Below are 21,688 nucleotides of genomic sequence, written 5' to 3' on the forward strand. Positions count from 1 at the left end.
CAATAGCAGCATTCTCTCTCCCTGTGATTCCCAGAATCTGGAATTCAGAGGTGTTCACTGATGGTGGAAGTAGAACCTAGCCATTGATAACCTCCTCCTCCTCCATGAGTTTGTCTAATCCTCTTTTAAAGCCAGTCATGTTGGTTGCCATCACTACGTTTGCTTTTTCATTCCTCTCTTTGGGGGTCTAGAGGTGGGGGGAGGATTTGCAGCCTACCCAATTTGCACTTCTTAAACCAATACAAGAACCAAAATGTACTTCTCATTGCGGTTCTGCAACCCCAAAAAATAATGATGCATACCAGACTGCAGATGTCTGGGGCAAATGGAGATAAAACTACATTTACCCATGAAAACAACTTTCAAATGCATTAAGTGAGAGAGAATGGACAGATTTGTCCATTCCACTTGTGGATGCATTGAGGTTCATGCAAACCGTTCCTCTGCGTTGAGTAAACAAGACTCTTGTGTTGAGCGACCTGCACAATTTGGCTGAGGATTGAATCACCAGTCAGGGCCACCACCATAACCTGGAGCCTGAAGGAGCTTCTGAACCCTATCAGAGACTCAGGAAGGATTTGCTCCCTGCCATTCCAGCCTTGCTCCTTTTTTTTCTCTGTCACTGGGGGGAAATCCCTTTTGACAGCCCAGGCAGAGAACTTCTAATTCCTGTCTACAGCTCATTTTTTCACTTGAATCCCTCAGCTAAAGGATTTTAATGCTTGATGGATTCAACCTAAATTATTTCCGTTCCATGGCTTTGCAAAAGCCGTGTGTGCGTGTGTGTGCATGCATGCAAGGGTCAGGCAGCCGGGAGGAGGGAGGTCTTGTTTGCATGACATTCTCTGATAATCTCCCCTCTCCAAGGGAATTGCACTCTGTAACTTGTCTCCAGAGCTCCTTCTTGATGACAGTCCCCCTTTCTTACTCCTGCCTTGGGGTCCCAGGACTTCTCAGGATCTCTCCATCAGCTTGGACAGCTTTAAAAGAGGATCAGACTAATTCATGGAAGAGGAGGCTATCAACAGCTAGTAGCCACAGTGACTATGTTCTGCCTTTGCTCTCAGAGCCAGCAAATGGCTCTGAAAACCAGTTGATGGAAGTGGAAGCCACAGGGCTGGGGGGGGGGGTTGCTGTGCACAAATTCTGCTTGCCAGTTTCCCACAGACATCTGGTTGACCACTGGACTAGATGGGCCACTGGCCTGATCCAGCAAGCTTATATTTTGTTCTCATTTTGAACACAGGGGCTACTTGTGCTGCTCTCTGCATGTCAGGTGTTGCACTTTGGATGGTTTGCCCCAGAAAATGGCTAGGAAGCCAGATATATCAATGCCCTGAGCATTGGTGGCTGGTGCTTATAGGGTTTGATGGTGAGGAAGGAAGGGAGTTCGACAGTAGGCAGGGCCATAACAGGTGGCAGGCAGAGACAACTAATTCTGGTGTTGCCCCATCCTAGCCCTCCTCCCTACTGAGTTCAACAAGGGCAACACTGATAAAAAGAAGGAAGCTGTATCCCCTTGGACTGGTTGTTAGAAGGCAGGCAGGTCTAGGCTAGTTGAGGGCAGTCTGAGGCTGGTGTGGAGCAGTGCTGCTTTAACCCTAATGGAGCAGCCTGCACCAGCTGAGCTAGGCCTGGACCTAGGTGACGCATGAAGTTGAGTGTGCCTGCCAGCAGTCATGTATGGTGACTCTCTTTAAAGGTTGATTAGCCACATTTGTGGGGCATGCTAGCACAGCCTTCTTTACCAATCTGGTGCCCTCCAGGTATGTTGGACTACAATTCCCACTAGCTCTAGCCTGCTAACTGGGGTTAATGAGAGTTGTGGTTCAACACATCTAGAGAGTACCAGGCTGGGGAAAATTGGTCCAGGAACAGCTCTTTGTCATTAGATCCCAATGGAGCCTTCAGGTTCAGAGGAGTGGATCTGGGAAGCAGATGTGTACCTAGGCTCCCTTGCGCCCTTAGCAAAGAACTGTGTCAGCACCTCCGAAGCCAGGAAAGACCATGGACCAGAAAATCAAAAAGTTTGCTATTTGTTTCCTTTCGCACTCTGCCAGTGACTTTCTTCACAGCCATCAGGGTTGGGTCTGCTTTGTTCTGCCTCCCCTCCTCCTCCTCCTCCATTGGTGCATCTTTCTGCCCTTTAGCCTTCCTCCTTCCCTCCCTCCACTGCAGAATTTTCTGAACTGTGTGTCGTGACATGTTAGTGTGTCGGCTGCAGTATGTAGGTGTGTTGTGCAAACGCTCCCTGCGCTCCTCCCGGGGCTGGAAAGGGGTTAATTTAACCTCTGGTTTGCTAGTAAAACTGAATTACTGTGTCGCGAAATGATGCATGTCTAAAAAGTGTGTTACTAACAAGAACAGTTTGGAAAGCTCTGCTCCACTGGCTGTTTTCCCTTCTGCCTCCTTCCTCCCTCCCTTCCCTTTTCTTCTTCCATCAACTCTCATGCTACCTCCAAGCCCCACTTTTTCTAGAAAAAGAGGTGCAGGAACTTCTTGACCTTTTCTTAGGGGAGCACCTAGCCTGAGTTCCTGAGCTTCTCTTCTGGTGCTGCTGCCCTCCACCACATCAATCATGCCAGCAATCAGATTCTTCCACTGAGGCAACCATAGGAGCTTGTGTCTTGCCCAGCTGCCCAGAAGAGCAGCCCAGGGAGCATGCAGGTTGGCTTCTAGCCACTCCAAGCCAGAGTGGAGAGACACAATTTTTGTGGCACCCACCCCCTGGGCCTATGCTCTTGGTGAGGGCCAACCTGGACAATCCCTAGGTATGCCCCTGCTGGGGGGGTCTCACTATTGTGGATGAACAAAGACACAGATGCTCTGCTTGCAAGTTTTCCCAGATTGTTACCTCCACTGCTAAGAAGCGCTAACTTAGGGCTCATCCACACTTCTCTTGATTTCTAGGTGTGGGTCCGAGAGGTTTTTCTTTTGTCCTGCCACTTTCCCCTGGAAAACCCACAATTTACTGCTGAAACAGAACAAACATCAATGCACAAAAAAACTGATTGATGAGTCCTCAGATGAACTCTTGGTCTAACCTAGCAGGGCTTTCCTTATGTTCCTGTCCTTGGGGGGGCATCTATGATGTCACAAGCACCCTTAAAAACCTGTTGGGTTCCTCACACTCTCGGGGCTTGTCCCAGGATCACATACCTCATCTTTAGTCAGATAATATTGGCTGTGTCTGTATTCCTGCTTTTGCTCAGAAACAGGAAAACAATTCTGACACTCAGCCTCAAACCCTGCCACTGATCCCAAAGTTTAATCCATTTAATAGCTGGAAGGATTTCTCTCCCTCTCATGCGTAAGACATTTATTAACATTCTGTTTTAATTGTCTTAGATTTCAGTGATATCCGGAAAGGGGTATCTTATATAACCTCCTTATGCACACTCAGCTTGTCAGATCTGAAGTGCCCAGGAACGGTTTTGAGTTTGTGCGTCCTGGCTTGCTCTTTCGCATAAAGCCATGAAAAGTGTGCAAGTGTTAAGTGCTTGAGCCTGTTTCAATTTGTATTTAAAGGCCAAATCCCTTCCTCTGATGCAGAGTCTGGTTTTGGCCATCTCCTTTGCATTGCAAATGCAACCGTAGCTCATTGAGGAACAGAAGATTGCCCCAGTTTCCATGCTGCCTAGTGGTTTTGCATGCCATCCCCAAGGGTGCCTCTGGCTGTGACTAAGTATGGAGGGACCACCAGTCCATGCAGCGGAATCAGAGCCCAATGAAATGTGGAGTTTTGTGAACTGGAGCCCATCCACAGCAATGGGGGGATGATTTTTTTCGGAATATGGTACCCCTTATAAAATATTCAAATGAATACTCTGATGACTGGCACCACAGGCTTAAGGCAAAATCTTAATATTCTGCTCTGGGGAGGGGGAGATGGGTAGAACTGGGGGAAACTTAATGTTTTGTTTGTATTTGGTTGGAAAGCAATAAAATGTTTTATTTGAAAAATACAGCCCAGGGGCAGCTAACATATTGCCCTCCAGATGTTAAGAAAATCAGAAGAGCCTGCTGGAACAGGCCAAGAGGGCCAATCTAGTCCAGCATCCTGTTCTCACAGTAGCTACCCAGATGCTTGCAAGCATGACCCAAACACAAGAGCTTTTCCTCTTCCTGTCGTTTCCAGCAACTGGTATTCAGAAGCATTTACTGCCTCCGATGGTAGAGGCAGAGCATAGCCATTGTGGCTAGTTGGTGCCTGTCACTGCCTCCCGTAGGAGCGAGTTGCTAGACTTCATCTCCCATCAGCCTCAGCCAGCAATGCTCGCAGACTGAGACAACGGGAGTTGTAATCCAACAGCACCAGGAGGGCACCATGTTGCTTACCTCTGAGACAGCAGAGCAGCGCCTGGTCATCAGGCTAAGCAGGCACACAAGTCACTCACCTGGTTTCTTCCCCGCTATGTTGAGATGTGTCATACTTCTATTTAAATTAGAGCAACTGGGTTGTATCCAAATGCTAGTCGTACTCAGAGTAGACCCATTGGAATGAATAGACCTGAGTAGGTCTAGCCCACAACACAATCCTTTATTTCTCAATGTGCATCTATAGATATAAACCACCATGGGCACTTTTTTATGCAAACTGGTCTCTTTTTTTTTCTGCAATGCATAACAGGCCTTACTATTTCCATGCTATCATTGGCTCTTGGCCATAGACCAAGAGGATATCCCTTCTTTTAAACCACATGGCTTCTTCCAAAAGGATCCTGTGAACTGTGGTTTATTAAAGGTGCTGGGAACAGTAGCTCCATGAAAGGTAAACTACAGTTCCTAGGATTCTTTGGGGGAAGCCATGTAATTAAAAGTATGTTGTGGGGAGTCCAGTTTCATCATCTCCCGAGACGGGTGTGCTTCGTGGAGGCTCCACGGTAAATGCAGCTGCTTGAGGGGTTCTGGGGGGGGGACGCGGTGGCTATGCGACCCCCTCAAAGGGTATCTGAAAGGTATCTGGCAGCATCAGTGGCAGACCTATATTTTGGGGAGCTCTGAAACTTGAACTGATGTGGGGGCAACCAGCAATCCTATGCCTTTAGGAAAATATACATGCATGATGCCTTTTTAAAAGCAATTTTTAAGAAAGCAATGTGGACTAAAGTCTCTTCTGGGGTCCCTCCTGGATTAGGGGCCCTGAAGCTTAAACTTTCATGGTAGATCTGCCCCAGATCAGAATTGTAGAGTTGGAAGGGACCTGAAGGGTCCTCTAGTCCAGTGTTCCCCAATCTTGGGCCTCCAGCTGTTTTTGGACTACAACTCCCATCATCCCTCACTAGCAAGACCAGTGGTCAAGGATGATGGGAATTGTAGTCCAAAAACAGCTGGAGGCCCAAGGTTGGGGAACACTGCTGTAGTCCAACCCCCTGCAATGCAGGAATCACAGCTAAAAAATCCCTGACAGATGGCAATGCAGGGAAAAATCTCCAGGGAGGGAAGGAGAATCAACCACCTTCCAAGGGAGTTCATTCCATTGTTCAATAGCTATTGCTGTCAAAAAGCTCTTCCTAAGGTTTAGTCAGAATCTCCTTTCTTCTAACTCAAATCCATTGGTTCAGGTAGACCGCCCTAAGCTCTGATCCTCACAATGTCTCCAGCCAACCTTCCCCACTGGCTGGGTACAGTGAGCCCTTGGCTGCTCTCAGGCACTCTACCAGTGTAAATCACAATTTGTGCGGGGATTAAAGCCAGCACACACACAAAAGCCCCCAAGTCTTCTTTGCTGTTGGGATTATTCTCCTGTGAAGCGAAGCCTGATGTGCTGGGCAGCAGCAAATAACTCTCCAGCTGTAAATGGGCTGCACTTCAGCCTCCTCCCTGCCCCTCATTATCGTTCAGTGGGAGAGCATTCCTGTGAATGCAGAAGGTTTGGGGTTCAATCCTGGGCATCTCCAATGAAAAGGATTTCAGGCGGAGTGGGAAGGGAAGTTAAGAAAGACCTCAGAATTTGCTTCAGAGAGCATCTGCCAGAATGAAAAATAAATATATACATACTGAACTAGATGAGCAAATCCAACCTAGTATAAGGCTACATCCATGGCAGAGCTTGCCCAGCTGAATTCATCTTTGACACCCCTTCTTCCCCCCTGCCAAATATTAAAAGGTCCAGTACTGACTGTGTACTTTATGGCCCCACAGATGCAGCACTGGACACTGGCTGTCATTTCCTCGCAACTCTACTTCCATTTATTTAAGGAGAACAGGTTTCTAGCACTTAGATGACAAAGAGTTCCATGATGAAACACTGTGGCAAAAACGGTCAGGTAAGGTGCACACTGTATTATTAATACAAACCTGCTCATCTTGCACATCAGTTGATAACAGGTTGCAGTGTCCAGCTTTTCACAGGCACAGAATCCTGTTACTGTTGTTGCTAAAGTAAAAGCGTTCCTTCCTAATAGGGCTCCTCTGCATTTAGAAGGGAGAATTTCTGTGAGTGCAGCTTCTGTGATCATTCCATCATTCAGATGAGAAAGGTAGGCCTGATATAAAATAGTATCTGTCCTCATGCTCCACCAATGCAGGAACAAAACGAGGCCTAGAAAATGTTTCAGACTTTACGTGCATCACCGTATGAACAGTCACATTAAGATTTGAGGGACACCCTTCAAGCATCCAGGGCAGCCTTACCCTAAAATATTTTTTATGATTTTTTTAATTCATTTATTAAATTTGTATATCGTCCTTCAGCTGAAGATCACGGGCTAATTCACAGCATAAAAATGTAAAATGAGAACAAACAACACTTAATGGAAATAAAAACAAAAATTAACCAATACTGGCCAGGCCACCCCAAGTGAGAGGCACTGCCAAGCAGCCTTAAAAAACTGCCTTTTGGGGAGGTGATGTTTAGGGTTCTTCATAATAGTCAATGACATAGCTACCAAGTGTTGTATGTTGGGAGTACAACACACAGCACCAGGGCCATCCCAAATCATTCTGCTGCCTACAGTGAAGGCAAAGCTTCAGGATGGGTGAATCTGTCAATTTCAGTGTCTCTCAGTTTCTAATTTCTGCTTTTTAAGTTTAGTTCTCCACATTTCCCAGTTTTGTTTCAGCCGTCGTAAAAATTCACCAGTCTTTTAGTGTGAAATTGTCCCATGTTTGTATGCAATTTTTCCCAATATACACATTTTTGCAAAGCAACTTTGGTATGTTCTTTCCACTAAACTATGAATTTTTGCACACATTACTTTGCCAGAGTACTGCGCCACAAAATTCAGAGAAGTGCACAATTTGAAGCTTGGGATATTCTAATATTGTTTTAGAAAGCACAAAATGGGTAAGGTAAGATTGCTTATACATGTGAACAGAATCAGATTTCTCCCACATCTCTATATGAGCTGATGCTCCCATTTCACATACAAAATTCTACTTGGCTGGTGGCTGAATCTGACTTCAAGGCTGTGGAGCGATGTCCTCCTCTGTACTTGGGGGCAGTAGACTAGCTCAAAAGGTAGAGAGGAGGCTTAAATGACTTGAGTGGGGGGCAGTGGAGGGACAGCTGCTGCCCCTGCCATCTGCCCCCTGAGACAGCTCCCTTACTCTGCCTCATGGTAGGGCCAGCCCTGCACAGAAATATCCAGGCCAGCCCTACCATGAGACAGAAATGTACAGTAGGTACATCTACACACACACACAAACACACACACATATCCCAGAATGCTAGGAAAAGCATCATTGTGCAGATCAGGCTGCTGTTAAAGGCCCAAGAGCAGGAGTAGTAAGGAAGCAAACAAAAACAGAACAAGGATGCCTGGTAGCCATTACGAGGCCCTCTAATCCTATGCTGAGCAGAACAAAATTGAAGCTGCCGCCTCTACCCAAAACAGTTACTTAAACTTTATGCAAACACTATTTGTGTGAGATGGTGTTCCTTGGGAAATGGCCCAAATTCCATGCATATGCAAATTGGCTGTACGTCCAAGTAAACTTCGAGTCATTGCTGCAGCAGCTAATTTCTTATTAATCAGATTTGATGGCACTGTTTTGCCCTGGAGAGGATGGTATTTTCTGCCTTTACTGTAACAAGCACCTTTAGCATCCAAGAGATTGCCAGGACAAAACCCAACTGAAATTTTCATTGCCCACGGTCTCCTTTCCTGTCTGTACAATAAGTGATCCCAATGAACAGCATCAAAACCAAATGTCTCTTCTCTTTCTGAACGATTATGCCAAATAGCATCCCATTCACATTTAAAGTTTGCACACTCCTTTACAGGTTTTATTTTCAATTTAGCATTTCTGCTCAGTTTTATAAAACAAACATACTTATCTGGAAAAAAGGCAACAAACAAAAAGAAATAGAAAAATATGAAAGGATTGCATCAACTATTTGGTAGGCATTATAATATAACTATATCACTCTTGAGGTCCTCCTCTGGAGGCTCTGAGCCCTCTCTCACTCTACCTCCATGGTCATGAGTTGATGAGTGTAGTCACCTTTTTGTCCCTTGAAATGTACCTACAGCTGAAGGAGGAAGTTAGAAAAATGACATTCTTTCTCACTTCCTCTTTCATCTCTATGTAATTTTCAAGGTGCTGATTAATTCTACTGGATCTGACTTACCGAGATCCTTTGGAAAACTGAAGTGTGTGAGTGTGTGCACAAAAGTTTTTCTGTCTTTCTGTGGGAGGGTTCTCATCTGGGTGTGTGTGTGTGTGTGTGTGTGTGTGAGAGAGAGAGAGAGAGAGAGAGAGAGAGAGAGAGAGAGAGAGAAGGGGGTGTATTATATCATCTCAAATAAATATTTTGGATCTTGTGGAGAATGTGCTTGGTTAAAGACAGCATTCGGTAAACACTTTCCAGTTCTATCTAAACACAGAATTGTAGAGCTGGAAGGGACTTTCCTCAATTGACTCTTAATAGCTTTGCAATAAGTGCCTATTTGTACAATTTCCCTTCCCATTCTGTTAGGACAGGAATTTGAGCTTTCCTCCAGTGTTCCAATATCTAGCTAGCACAACACATTCTTGCTGTGACACTCATATAGCATATTCATTGGTTAACCAGCAGAATTTATTCCATAAAGCAAATCTCCCTGTTTCTGAGCACTCTCAAAGCATTCCAATCAAGTAATGATCTTTAGCACCCTCCAGACAATCTGTTTCAAGGAACATTTTTCTCTGTGGACCTACAGTCAGTCTCAGGGCCCTTTCAAGCACTCAGTACCTAGGAAATTAAAAGTTTGAGAAGACAGCTAAAAGGGTATTGTGTGCTGAGCTGAATGACATAGCAACACAGGAAACTGCCTTGGACCAACTCAGACCATTGGTCCCTCTAGTTCAATTGGTCTACACTGACTGACAGCAGCACTCCAGGGTTTTAGGCTGGGGATGCTCTGCCACTGAGGTTGTTTTCCTCTCTCCCAGCAGCAGCTGAATGCCACCATTGCAGACAACACAAAGGCAGATTTAACTGTAATTCCTGCATTGCAGGGGGTTGGATTAGACGACCTTTGGGGCCCCTTCCAACTCTGCTGTGATTCTATTCCTTTTCCCCCACCATCGGTTTTCTCACTGGTTCATTAAGTCAAGAGGTTTGACTTTTTTGCAGTTCAGATGAAAAGGAGGTCATGTGCATAAATCAAGGTGAAATGATCCTTCCTTGGAATCTGCACGCAGGATATTTTGGTGCCCACATGAGGTGGAAAATTCAAACGGCCCATCCTGCCTCTGGGTAATTAAAATGGGCCAAATTGCAGGGGAAGTTCGCTGCATTGAAATAAATGGCTACTGCACCCTTCTGCTTTCATTCAAGTCCCATTCAATTCAATGAGGTTTGTGGTGGAGATTTTACCCTGTGTGAATTAGCCAGATAGGGAAGGTACTATCTGAATATGAACCACATTGAAGCTAAGAAATTTCCAGCCCCTAGAACAGCCCTTGCCACAATCTTGCACTACACAGGAATATTGGAAGCTGCCTTACAACATGGTATGTCATTGCTCCATGTAGCTGAGTATTGGCCACACTGACTGGCAGCAGCTTTCCAGGATTTCAGACAGGGGTCTCTCCCAGCCCTACCTGGAGATGCCAGGGATTAAACCTGGGAAGTTTCTGCATACAAAGCAGATGCTCTGCAGCCCCTCTTTACATTGCCCTCTGTGTGAGTGATGTAATGCTGTCCTAAGTTGCTGTACCAATGATGCCTTGTCCTGTTTTGCTGCACTAGCATCTGGATGCCATGACTTGCAACCCCACCTTAGCGGCATCAAGGGTAGGTCTTGCCTCTGACTTTGTATGACGTTACTTAATGAAATGTTTGTTCCACCTTGGGAAGCAAGCAGCGAATAAGCGTATTATGTAAGATATTAAGTGTCTTGACAATTCTGTCCAGCCAGATGGCAAATAATCCATACTCCCTCTGGAGAGGCGGTTCTTGCAGAGAGCAGTTTAGCAGTGTTAGTTTCTTTTCCTCCTTGGGCTTGTTCCTTGGTCTGGTTCAATCCAGCCAGCCAGCCACCTCTTTTGCATTCCAAAAGTATAATGTCCTTCTCCTGTTATGTGCCGATCTGAAATTAAACACGGTCTTCAGGAGGAGAGAAGCTGGGAACATAAAAAGTAAATGAGCCAACATGGGAAGTTTGACTCCCATTTATGACCTGTTTTGGACCAGGTTACAGCAGGCCCATTAAAATCCCTCCCACGGAAGTCGTTGCAGGAGACATTCCTTGTGCCTGGGCTGGACCTGGGCCTTGTGCTGTCAAAGAGACTGTGATCATAACCTGGAGTATAATAGAACACAGCAGGTGCCCCCAAACTGATGGTTGTGCTCTGCCTCCATGGTCACAGGCAAAAACACTTCTGAATATCAGTTGCTGGAGTTCACAGGAAGCGAGGATTGCTGTTGTGCTCAGATCTTGTTTGTAGTCTTCCTAGAAGAGGCATCTGGTTGCCCATTGTGATAGCTCAGTTAGTAGAACATGAGACTCTTAATCTCAGAATTGTGGGTCTGAGCCCCATGTTGAACAAAAGATTCCTGCATTGCAGAGGGTTGGACTAGATGGTCCCTATGGTTAGACCCTTGTGGTCCCTTCTAGCTCTATGGTTCCTTGATTCTATGGACTTGATGAACCTTTGGCCTGATCCAGCAGGGCTCTTATGTTCTAGTGGCAGAGCATGTGCTTTGTATGCCATTAGCCCAGCCAACATGACCAATAGTCAGGGTCACAGGAGGAGTTCAGCAACATGTGCAGGGTAGCAGGTGTCCCAGCCCTGTGATAAAGTATCAGTGGGTTGGTTAATCTACCAAGGCCTCCTTGATGTATCCTTCCTCCTGGGAAGGAGTGTTGCCCATCTGCTGCCAGTGGAACTTTTTGCTGTATTGATCCCCAGAGGGCTTTCCAAAGCCAATGTCTCGTTCCTATTTCTGCCTCAGTGATTTCCTCTCTATTAATAAGGCAACTGCTTTCAACCCTGATGAGGTTTCCAGCTGGAAAGTAAAGCTTCCTTGAAGCAATTACTACTTGGAATCTGAAACATTGCTAGATCTAGCTTGGCACTGACTGCATCAGCCTTCCCCAACTTGGTGTCCTCCACGTACCTTGGATGACAACTCCCAGCAGCCCCAGCCTGCATGGATCTATGATGCTGGGGCTGATGGGAATTGTAGTTTAAAACCTATGGTGGGCCCCAGGTTAGGGGAGGCCAGACTATGTTATATCGCTGGACCTCACCTACCATGTAAGATGTGGGAATAGCCACCAGCTTTGATGATAACTTCAACAGCAAAATGGAACCTCTCTCTTCAGAGGCAGTCTGTGTTTCTGAAGTCTGGGCATCAGAAGCAAAAAGCCTGGAAAGGAGGTCATTTTCATATCATGCTGGAGGGCTTCCTGGTGGTGTGGTGTATGGTCCAAAGGACCTACACTCAATTTGAGTCTCAGATGGTTCCCCTGACATAGAAATAGCTGGCAGGGAAGCTAACTCCACCAGGGAGAGATTATCTGCCTGGATGTTTGTCAATAAGGTACATGAGAATGACAAGGGTGGAAAAGGGTGTGACCTTTGACTGCTGATATTGGGTATCTACCTGGACAGTTTCCACATTTACTTTTGCACAAGAGAATCCAATTACATGTTAATACCCTTTCCCCAACCCCTGAGAGATAGTTAACCCAATATTGATTACACTACAGAACTTGAGAACTTGATGAGATGTTCCCAGTCAGGCATCTTGGGCTTCACAATGGATCTGAGCCAGATCACCTGACCTAATGAATTTACAAGTAGACACCGTTGCAGAATAGCTACAGGAAGGGTGGGGAACATCCAGCCCATGGGCCAAATATTACCCTCCAGTCTCCTCTAGCTGGCTCTCAGGATTCCCTCCAAACCACATCCCCTGCCCCTGGGTTACACCAACATTGTCCCTGTTCTGCACCCTCCTAGAATGCCTTTCCTTGATGGGGATGTGGCCTCCATGAAGTGCAATAATGCCTCCTGCTTGTGTGATTGTTGCTAATTATTTTTACTATTAATTTCATTTTTCACCCACCCTTCATTCTAAGATCCCAGGGCAGTTTACAATAATTTCAAGAATTTAGAACAGGTAAAAGAAGTTACAGGCACAGAAACAGAGGCTGTCCTGAAAACACACCTCTCAGGTGTCAAAGGCTAGAGTAAAGAGGTGCCTCTTCAGCATCCCCAAAAAGCCGTAAAGTGAAGGTGCCAAATGCACCTCTGTGGGGAGAAGGGAGTTTTACAACTTAGGGGCTGCCACAGAGAATGTCCTCTTCCGAGCCAACACCCTCTTAACTTCTGAGGATGGTTGAACTACCAAGAAGGCCTCCTCTGTTGATCTTAACTTCTAAGAGGATTTCTCCACAGAAGGAGGCAGTCTCTCAGATATTTGTTGCCAAAGTTATTTAGAGCACAAAGCACTAATGTGAACACTTTGAATAGGGCCCAGAGCTCAGGGGGTTGCATAACCAGTTGGAGGATGAAGAGATGTGTGTGGAGGGGAGGGAATGGATGTAAAGAACTTTTGACTTTTGCTTGACTGGAATGTGGCCAAGTGTGCAAAGATAACAGCCGTGTCTGTTGCTCTGCCTGATTTTGTTGCTAGCTCAGATCACCACTGGTTGTCTAGGCTGTCCTTATCAATCACGAGGAGGTTCTCAGCTATTTCCAGCCTAGGACTGGATTTGAAAACCTGTACTTGCCAACCCAGTCCCCTCTAGATGTTTTGGACTACAACTCCCATGGGGGGGGGGGAACCAGGTTGGCAAAAGCTCCTGTGCCTCACCTTGAGCTCCATGATGACTGTCATAAATGAATGTCAGTGCAGGCCCCCTTTGGACTGAATGTGGGGGGTGCTCACAGAACAGGGTGGCAGTCACACCGGTGGGGCTTGTGCCTGAGGATGTCCCACTCAGTTTTGACCCAGGGCTCTGAGGCCTCCCACCCTGATGCCCTCTGTGACATCCACATTCTGTTTCCTGAGCTGACCATAGGGAAGCAGGACAGGCAGGCTTCAGGATACACCTCACCCCTGTGGATGCCAAGAGTACTTATTTATCTCTCCTAGAACAATAGAATGGTCTTGTGACAAGGGTGCCATTCTTGGGACCCTTTAAATCTGGCCGTGCCAAGCGACAGCCCCCCCTCCATCAGGGCGCTGTTGCTGCTGCCATTCTCCTCCTCCTTCTCCTCCTCCTCTGCTGGAGCTCTCCAAAGTGCCTCTCTGCCTTCATTCTCCATCTACGAGTTCATGCTCTGGTCCAGGGTGAGCCTGGCGTTGAAAGTTGGCTGACTCCACAGGTGAGGAAGCGAGGAGAGGGGGGAGGAGGGAGGGGATCCGGTGTCTGCTAAGGCGGGGAGTGGGGGGGAAGCTTTGGTGCATCTTTTGGCGAAGGTCTCCCCACCCCCCGCACTACTCCTGTTTGGGAAGTGAGGGTCGCCTTCCTTCCTCCCTCCCTCCCTCCTCGCCTCTTTCCTTCCCAAGGCCAGCGCTGCGCCTTCATCCCGCCGCCGGCGCGGCGCTTCCCACCCACTGCCGGGGCTCCCGCGGGGTTCGGGGAGCCGATGCGGCGGTCGGAGGGAGGGAGGGAGGCTGCGGCTACTGCGGCGGCGGCTCTGCGGGGCGAGGAGCTTCACCTGCGGCTCTGCCTGGCGTAGCCTCTTCTCTCCATTCACGGCTGCTGTTGCTGCTGCTGGCGCTGTCCGCGGGCGGTGGTGCTGAAGTGCGGCGGCGGCAGCTTTGCAGGCGCTTCACCTGCGGCGGTGGTTGTGCCTGGCGGCGCCTCTGCTACTATTACTGCTGCTGCTCCGGGCGCTGTCCGAGGGCTGTGGTGCTGAAGTGCGGCGGCGGCAGTCGCCTCCAGCTCAGGAGCTTCCCCAGGCGTGGGGCGGTGGGGGGGGGGAAAGAAGATATAAAGACGCGTCCCCCCCACCTCCTCCTCCTCCTCCTCTCTACCCCCTCCCTCCCGGCTTCCTCCTCCTCCTGGCGGCTTAAGAGATGCTGGTCCGCTGAGCGGCGGCGGCGCCGACCATGAGTTCCTCCTCGGTGCGCAAGAGCGAGTCCAAGACGTCCTTACTGCGGACGGGCGGCGGCGGGAGCGGCAGGCGGGCGCCCAGCGAGCCGCAGCCGCGCAGCTCCGGGGGCCGCACGGAAGGCAGCCCCGAGCCCAGCGCCAGGAGGCCCCTGTGCCACCCAGGAGCCGGCGCCACAGTCTCCTCCAACGGCAGCTTGAAGAGGCACCAGCAGCAGCAGAATCGCCTGGGGGAGCCCGACGAGGCGGAGGCGGCTCCGCGGAGACGCGGGAGCGGCCGGGCGCGCGGCTCCTCTCGGAGTGCCAGCCAGGAGGCGGAGAGCGACGGGGTAGCGACGGCGGGTCGGGGGCAGGACTTGGGCGGCAAACGAGCCAGCCGAGAGTCCCTCCAGCTGCCCGACGGAGCGTCCCCCAAAGGCACCTCCGGCGGCGGCAGCAGCAAGAGCTCCGCCGCCTCCAAACCCGGTGCGGAAGTCGACCCACTCTTCCACCAGCTCCACCCCATCCTCAGCTCGGTCTTTGGCCAGGTAAGGGGCCCTTCGTCCCTCCTCTAACTCCGCTGCCCCCTCCTTGCCACTCCTCTCTTTCCTGCTCTTCCTTTTGGGACGGGATGCGGGGTTGGGGAGGAGAGAGCTCGGAAACTTCTGGCTGGAAATGCGCTGCTTCGGGGCTGCCTGGCAGGAAACTCCAGCGGAGCTATGCTGGAAGGGAAGGAGGAGGCGAGAGGGGGCGAAAACAGACGCTGGAGCTGCTTCTCTTCCTCCTCCCTGCAAAGCCCCCACTCCAAATTCTCCTGGAGTCCTCCCTGTGCACCTTTCCCCAGGTTCTCAGGAGGAAGCAACCGCCGGGTCAGAAGTGTGCGTGCGCGAGAGCACCGGTAAAGTGATGCAAGGCAACCGCCGGGTCAGAGGTTTGCGCGCGGGAGAGCACCGGTAAAGTGAGGCAGGGCTAAGCAGCTAGTCCTCAGGAGTCGCCAGGGAAAGGAAGTGGGTCGGGCAGACATTGGCAGGGACCAACAAGCCACCTAAAGCAATCCCCGTGGAAAAGAAGCTGGTGAAGAGCAAAAGAACGCAGCAAGCGGGAAGGGGTCGTGCTCAGCGGTTTGGTGTGTGTGTGTGTGTGCGAATTGTGCCTGAGCGCACCCCTGTGTGTTGGGTATCGGCCCCGAAGCTTTGGGGTCAAGTGAACCTTTCTTTCTGAGTGAGAGGAGGGACACCGCTTATGCTTCAGTCCTCTGTGTTGCTGGGGCGGGCTGAAGGTTGGAAAGACTGTAAGTGCAAAGACGGTGAATTAGTGAAACAGTTAAAAATAATACATTTTAAAAAATATGCAATAGACACTAAGCAAACCTAAGGATGGGTTGCCTATCCCTTTATTTGTCTTTTGAGCTCCTGTAGCTGACCTTCGAATATTGGGTTTGATTTTAACACTGCTCTGTTCACGTCCACTGGTGACCATTTTTGCATAGATGCACCTTGAAGGTGAGAAAACCTCCCTTGCTTCTTTTTTCTGGGTGTTCCACTTGTGAAAACTGTCTCAGGACCAAGTCTGGGTTGGGTGCCAGCGGCACAGGATGAGACCTATGCAAGCTATGCAAGGCTTCGCCAACCTGGTGCTCTTCACATGTTTTGGATGACAACTCCTGTGAGCTCCAGCCAGTATGGACATACTGATGGGAGTTGTAGTCCTAAACATCTGGAGGATGCCCCGTTGGCAAAGTAAGAGGAGGCCCAGTTGAACAGGAAGGTCTCTTGCACAAGTCCCGTTGAAATGAACAGGGGATGCTTGTGCAAGAGAACCTCAGCAACTTCCATCATCTCTATCTCTTTCTCTGGCACCTTTTAATAGTGCTGATAATCTTCTCCCTGCAGGTGGCCCCTGTATCTTTCCACCCAGAAAGGTTTGACATTTAAGTTTACGGGAGTGACAAATGCCAATTCCAGCCATTTAACTGACCCTTTTTAAACATGCATTTTTATTTTGATGCGTCAGCCAAATAAAAGAGCACCTGAATTAGACATGGTGGAGAGAGCGGGACAGGGAGTGTTTGCTTCAGTTGCTAAATTGTGCTCTGGGTCCAATCCCGCACTGCCACTCGCAAAACATTTGATTGATAACAGCTTTCTCTGCATGAGTATTTTTTAAAAAGTCCTTTTTATCCAGGTCTGAAATCTTCAGACAGGCAGGATTTTAAACTGAGCAGGATGCGTAGAATGGTTTGTTTGTTTGTTTGTTTGTTTATTGTTAGTTATTTATTGTTAGATTTCTTTCAAGGAGGTCAGGGTGACATACACTGTTCTCCTCCTCTTCATTTTATGCTCCTAACAACCCTGTGAGATATGTTAGGCTGGCTCTTGATGCTGTTGTGTCAAGTTGATGGCATCCAAGTGTTCTTGCTGGGAATGAATCCTCCGTATGTTATGGAGAGGCTAAAGAGAGAGGGATTGTCTCTAACCTGTCCCTTTCTGCAGCCTACCTGTAGGGATGGAGCAGGAAGGGGCAGAAAGACTGCTCCATAAGATGCTCCCTCCCAGAAGTATTCTAGCAAGCTCTTCACCAACTGGCTGCTCTTCAGATGTTTTGGACTACAACCTCCATCAGCCCAAGCCAGCACAGCTGGGAGTTGTAGTCTGAAACATCTGGAGGTCCTTAGGATGGCAAAGGCAGGTCCAAATTAAATTCCTGAAAACTCTGAAAAAGAGGGAGGTGGAAGGAGGAGTTAATTTCTTTCCTTCACAATAAGAAAGAAAATTAATTTTACGGTTTGTTTATTTATCTATCACATTTATATCCCACGTTTTCTCCAAGGAGCTCAAGAGTTCTCTTCCTCCCCAACATATCCTCACAAGAACTCCATGAGTGAGGTTAGGCTGAGAGATGGTAACTGGCCCAAGGTCACCCTGGGAGTTTGCTGGCTGCGTGGGGATCTGAACCCTGGTCTTCCAGGTCCTAGTTCAACAATGTAACCAGTATGCCAACACTGGCTCCCCTCCGGGGAGAGAGAGAAGCATTAACACCCCCAACTGTTCTGCTCAAGCTTCATACAACCTCTGTCAACCTATCTCAATCTTGGTGGGGCTACAGTGTGTAACTTTTAACCAACCAGTCCTGACTTGGTGCTCTTCAGACATTTTGGACTACAGCTCCCATCAGCCCCAGACAACACACTGTCCTAGCACAAGCAGTCCATGAAACCAAAGTGAGGATTTTTGAAATGCAAGGAGAGAGGGATTTGGCTCTCCAACGGTGCATTGTATCACAAGCCCAACCTGTATTTCTCATGCAGCTGGGGACTGGGAAGAGGAGATGACAAACTAGGAGTTGGGGGTGTCTCCAGGGAGATGCAGAGTAAGTGCATCTAAAGCTCTGTGTGACACAGTTTGTCTTCTTTGGGGAAGCGCCTCATACATTAGATTGGCATGTGTGTGCGGTAATGTCTGCAGGAGCAGTTTTCCCAATCTATGCGCTCTCCTTGAAGTGTGCTCTTCGGCGTACCATTTGGTGGAAAGGCAGGACACCATTTTTTCAGACAAACTAGGGGGAACTGTAGCTTGATGGTGGAGCATCTGCTGTGCATGCAGAATGTCCCAGGTTTAATCCCTGGCATATCTAGGTAGGGTTTTAGTGACGAGATTCTGGAGGCAAGCAATTGGGGAGGCTGTTCAGACCTTACTTGTGGACTTCCCAAGAGCATAAGACCACCAGAAGAGTATGCTGGATCAGGCCAGTGGCCCATCTGCCCAGTGCTGGATTTAGGGTTGTGTGAGCTGTTCCCCTGCACAGGGCCAAAGAGATGCAAAACTGGGATCCATTCGGGGGCACCAAATGTTGGCCTCACACAGGGCACTGTATTACGAAAGATTACCAAAGTCTGCCCCTACTCTAGTCCAGCATCCTGTTCTACCAGTGGCCAACCAGATGCCCCCAAAGGAAAGCCTAGGAGGGGAACCTGAGCGCAACAGCCCTCTCCCCTCTGTGGTTTTCAGCAACTGGTATTCAGAAGCATTACTGCCTCTGACAGTGAAGGCAGAACATAACCATCAAGGTTTATAGCCATTTGGAGCCTTATCCTCCTTATGTTTATCACTAAGCAAAGTTAAAAAAACACAACAGAACTAAGTTTTTTTTAAAGCAGAGGGGAAGAAGATCAGGGGCCCAGGAGAAAACACCCAGGGCCCATGCAACCCCCTAGCAACCCTAACACAGGAGGAACCAGCAGGTTCATGACGGCAGAACTGGAGCAAGTAGGGTGGTTAACTGTCCATCCGCATGCACTTCCCCCATACACAGAGTTATGGAGATGTGAAATGGTTGCCTGGAGGAGTTTGCGGAGAGGAGTACTGAGCACCTCAGGGGGCGCCTTAATGATCAGGATTGCAGAGTGCCAGTCTCCTCTTATTACATGTGTTATGTCAAGGAGAGAAACCATACCAGCTGGCAAACTGGTCCCCCTCCCTGCATCAGTCTTGTAGGAAGATAGGAAGCTGTCTTATATCACTGTGTACTGGTTCACTCAGCTCAGTAATGCCTTGCCTGCCTCAGAGGTAGGGAACCTGTGACCCTCCAGGTATTGCTAGACTCCCATCCGCTCCAGTCAGCATTGCTTTTTTGTTTCGTTTCACTAGATTGAAATACTGCTTGGTTGTAAAAAGTCCTCAAAGCACTTTGCAAAGAGAACAAAACAATGAAATTGTTAGTAAAAAAAATAATTCAAAAATAATTAAAATCAGTGATAAGCTAAAAACCAGGCTAAAGCACATGTCAACATTCTACATGTGCTGGTCCCGGGGGGGAAAGGTACTAATACCGTATCCGAAGTTCAGTTCAGAGTCACTAGCAGGGTAGACGATCACTAGATGAGACGCGAGGTCCGAAACAGGGAGCCGGGCGGGGGAGCAGGAACGCTGGTAGGGCAGCAGCAGGAAGCCAGGTGGGTAACAGGAACACTGGTAGAGCAGAAGCAGGGAGCCAGGCGGGGAACAGGAACACTGGTGGGTCAGCAGCGGGCATCCGGGCGAGGAACAGGAACACCGGAGAGTCAGGAGCAGGGAGCCGGGCGAGGAACAGGCATACCGGGAGTGCAGATCTAGGTCTGGGTAAAGCAGGTACTCCACAACGACGTTGCTCCCGCAACCTGGGACCGGGCTGCCTGACCTTTATCTTCTTCTAAGGCCGGGGGCGGTCCCGGCCCCCAGGAGCCCCTCCTCTCCTGGCCTTAAGGCGAGCACTCCTCCTGGGAGAGACCAGTTCCCTTCGCCTCTCTGCCCTAAGCCTCTGCAGTTCAGGAGAGGCCGAAGGGTTACTGGGCCCCGGGGGAGGCTCACCTGTAGCCACTGAGTCTTCCAGCACCTCTGGGGCCAGAATGGTCTCCCCTGGTGCCTGCCCCTGAGGATCTGGCACAGGTGCAGGCTCCTCAGCATCTAGGCCTTGCCCCAGTCCAGCCGGCCCTGGAGGCGGGGACTCCTGTGCCGGCTGGGATTCCTCTGGTTCACACTCAGACTCGGAATCCCAGGCCATCACACTACATCTTTTGGATAGGCTTTGACTAAACAAAAAATTGTCTAAACAATTTTAGCTTTTAGCAGGCACAGAAAGAGTACAGTGAAGGCACCTGCCTCGTGTCAATAGGCACGGAGTTCCAAAGGGTAAGCGCTGCCATATGAAATGATGGAGTTCTTACAAATGCAGAATGGGTATCATACGGCACCCATAGTAATGCTCATTCTGCTGATTAAAGTGGATGAGAGGCCACATGTGGGGAAAGGTTATCTCATAGTCCTGGTCCCAAGTTGTTAAGTGTCTTGAACTTGGCCTGGTAGCAAATCAGCAACCAGTGCAGATCTCTGAGCACAAATGTTAATATGTTGACAGGGTCTCCTGACAGCAGTCGTGCTGCACCATTCTGCACCAACTGCAGCTTCCAGATCAAATGCAAAGCAAGCCCCACTTAGAGCACATTGCAGTTCAGTAGAACCTCGGGTTACGTACTGTCCTCCTTACGAACGCTTTGGGTAACGAGTTCCGCTAACCCGAAAGTAGATGCTCCTGGTTGCAAACTTTGTCCCGGGATGCAAGCAGAAGTCACGTGCTGATGGTGCGGCGGCAGTGGGAGGCCCCATTAGTGAAAGCACGCCTCATGTTAAAAATGGTTTCGGGTTAAGAATGGACCTCTGGAACGAATTAAATTCGTAACTGGAGGTACCACTGTAATCTAATCTTAAAGTAACCAGTACAGTGGTGCCTCGCAAGACGAAATTAATTCGTTCCGCAAGTTTTTTCTTCTTGCGAGTTTTTCGTCTTGCGAAGCACGGTTTCCCATAGGAATGCATTGAAAATCAATCAATGCGTTCCTATGGAGACCGTCCGGGGACAGAGGGGAAGCGCCGCTCTGTCCCCTCTTTTGAAGCAAGGGGCTGCGGGGAGAAGATCGCTTCTCCCCACCACCCCTTGCTTCAAAAGAAGTCCGGGGACAGCGGGAAGCACAGCGCTTCCCGCTGTCCCCAGACCTGGGGCTGCGGGGAGAAGATCTCTTCTCCCCGCCGCCCCTTGCTTCAAAAGAAGTCCGGGGACAGCGGGAAGCAAGGGGCGGCGGGGAGAAGCGATCTTCTCCCCGCAGCCCCAGGTCCGGGGACAGCGGGAAGCGCAGCGCTGTCCCCAGACCTCTTTTGAAGCAAGGGGCGGCGGGGAGAAGCAATCTTCTCCCCGCAGCCCCAGGTCCGGGGACAGCGGGGAAGACGCGCTGCGCTTCCCGCTGTCCCCGGAGCTTGCGGGGCAAGCTTCGTTTTGCGAAGCAAGCCCATAGGGAAATTCGTCTTGCGAGGCAACTCGAAAATGAAAAAACCTTTCGTTTTGCGAGTTTTTCGTCTCACGAGGCGTTCGTCTTGCGGGGCACCACTGTACATGAACTACTGCGGCCAAGCTTTCCCAGTCCAGGAATGATTGTAGCTGCCATACCAGTTGGAGCTGGTAAAAGGCACTTCTAGCCACTGAGGCTACCTGGGCTTTCAGTAACAAAGATCGGTCTAGAATCACCCCCAGACTCCGAACCTTCTCCTTCAGAGGTAGGCAGTTGACCAGTTTCTCAGACACAGGAACCACACATCCACAGTGTCCCCATCTCGCCAAGATTCAAGCTCATTTTGTTTGTCCTCATCCATCTAACCACTGCATCCAGGCACTGGTCCAGA

The 21,688-nt window shown here is 49.2% G+C and overlaps 1 protein-coding gene across 8 annotated transcripts in view; it reads left to right on the plus strand.

The window, feature by feature from the left end:
• The window catches only part of CABP1 (calcium binding protein 1), a 74,940-nt gene that overhangs the window by 22,173 nt on the left and 31,079 nt on the right, over window positions 1–21,688 (plus strand). Inside the window, exon 2 of one of the 8 annotated variants that reach the window (XM_082203363.1) lies at window positions 6,145–6,269. In XM_082203363.1, the coding sequence (XP_082059489.1) occupies window positions 6,225–6,269 (45 nt within the window). In that variant the 5' untranslated portion in view covers window positions 6,145–6,224. Of the gene's footprint in view, window positions 1–6,144; window positions 6,270–13,667; window positions 13,771–13,794; window positions 15,029–21,688 lie in introns of those variants that run through there. The other 7 variants (XM_082203360.1, XM_082203365.1, XM_082203361.1 and 4 more) reach the window with 7 other exon arrangements.

Source organism: Podarcis vaucheri, assembly GCF_965113315.1.
Source record: "Podarcis vaucheri genome assembly, chromosome: 16".
Lineage (NCBI taxonomy): Eukaryota > Metazoa > Chordata > Lepidosauria > Squamata > Lacertidae > Podarcis > Podarcis vaucheri.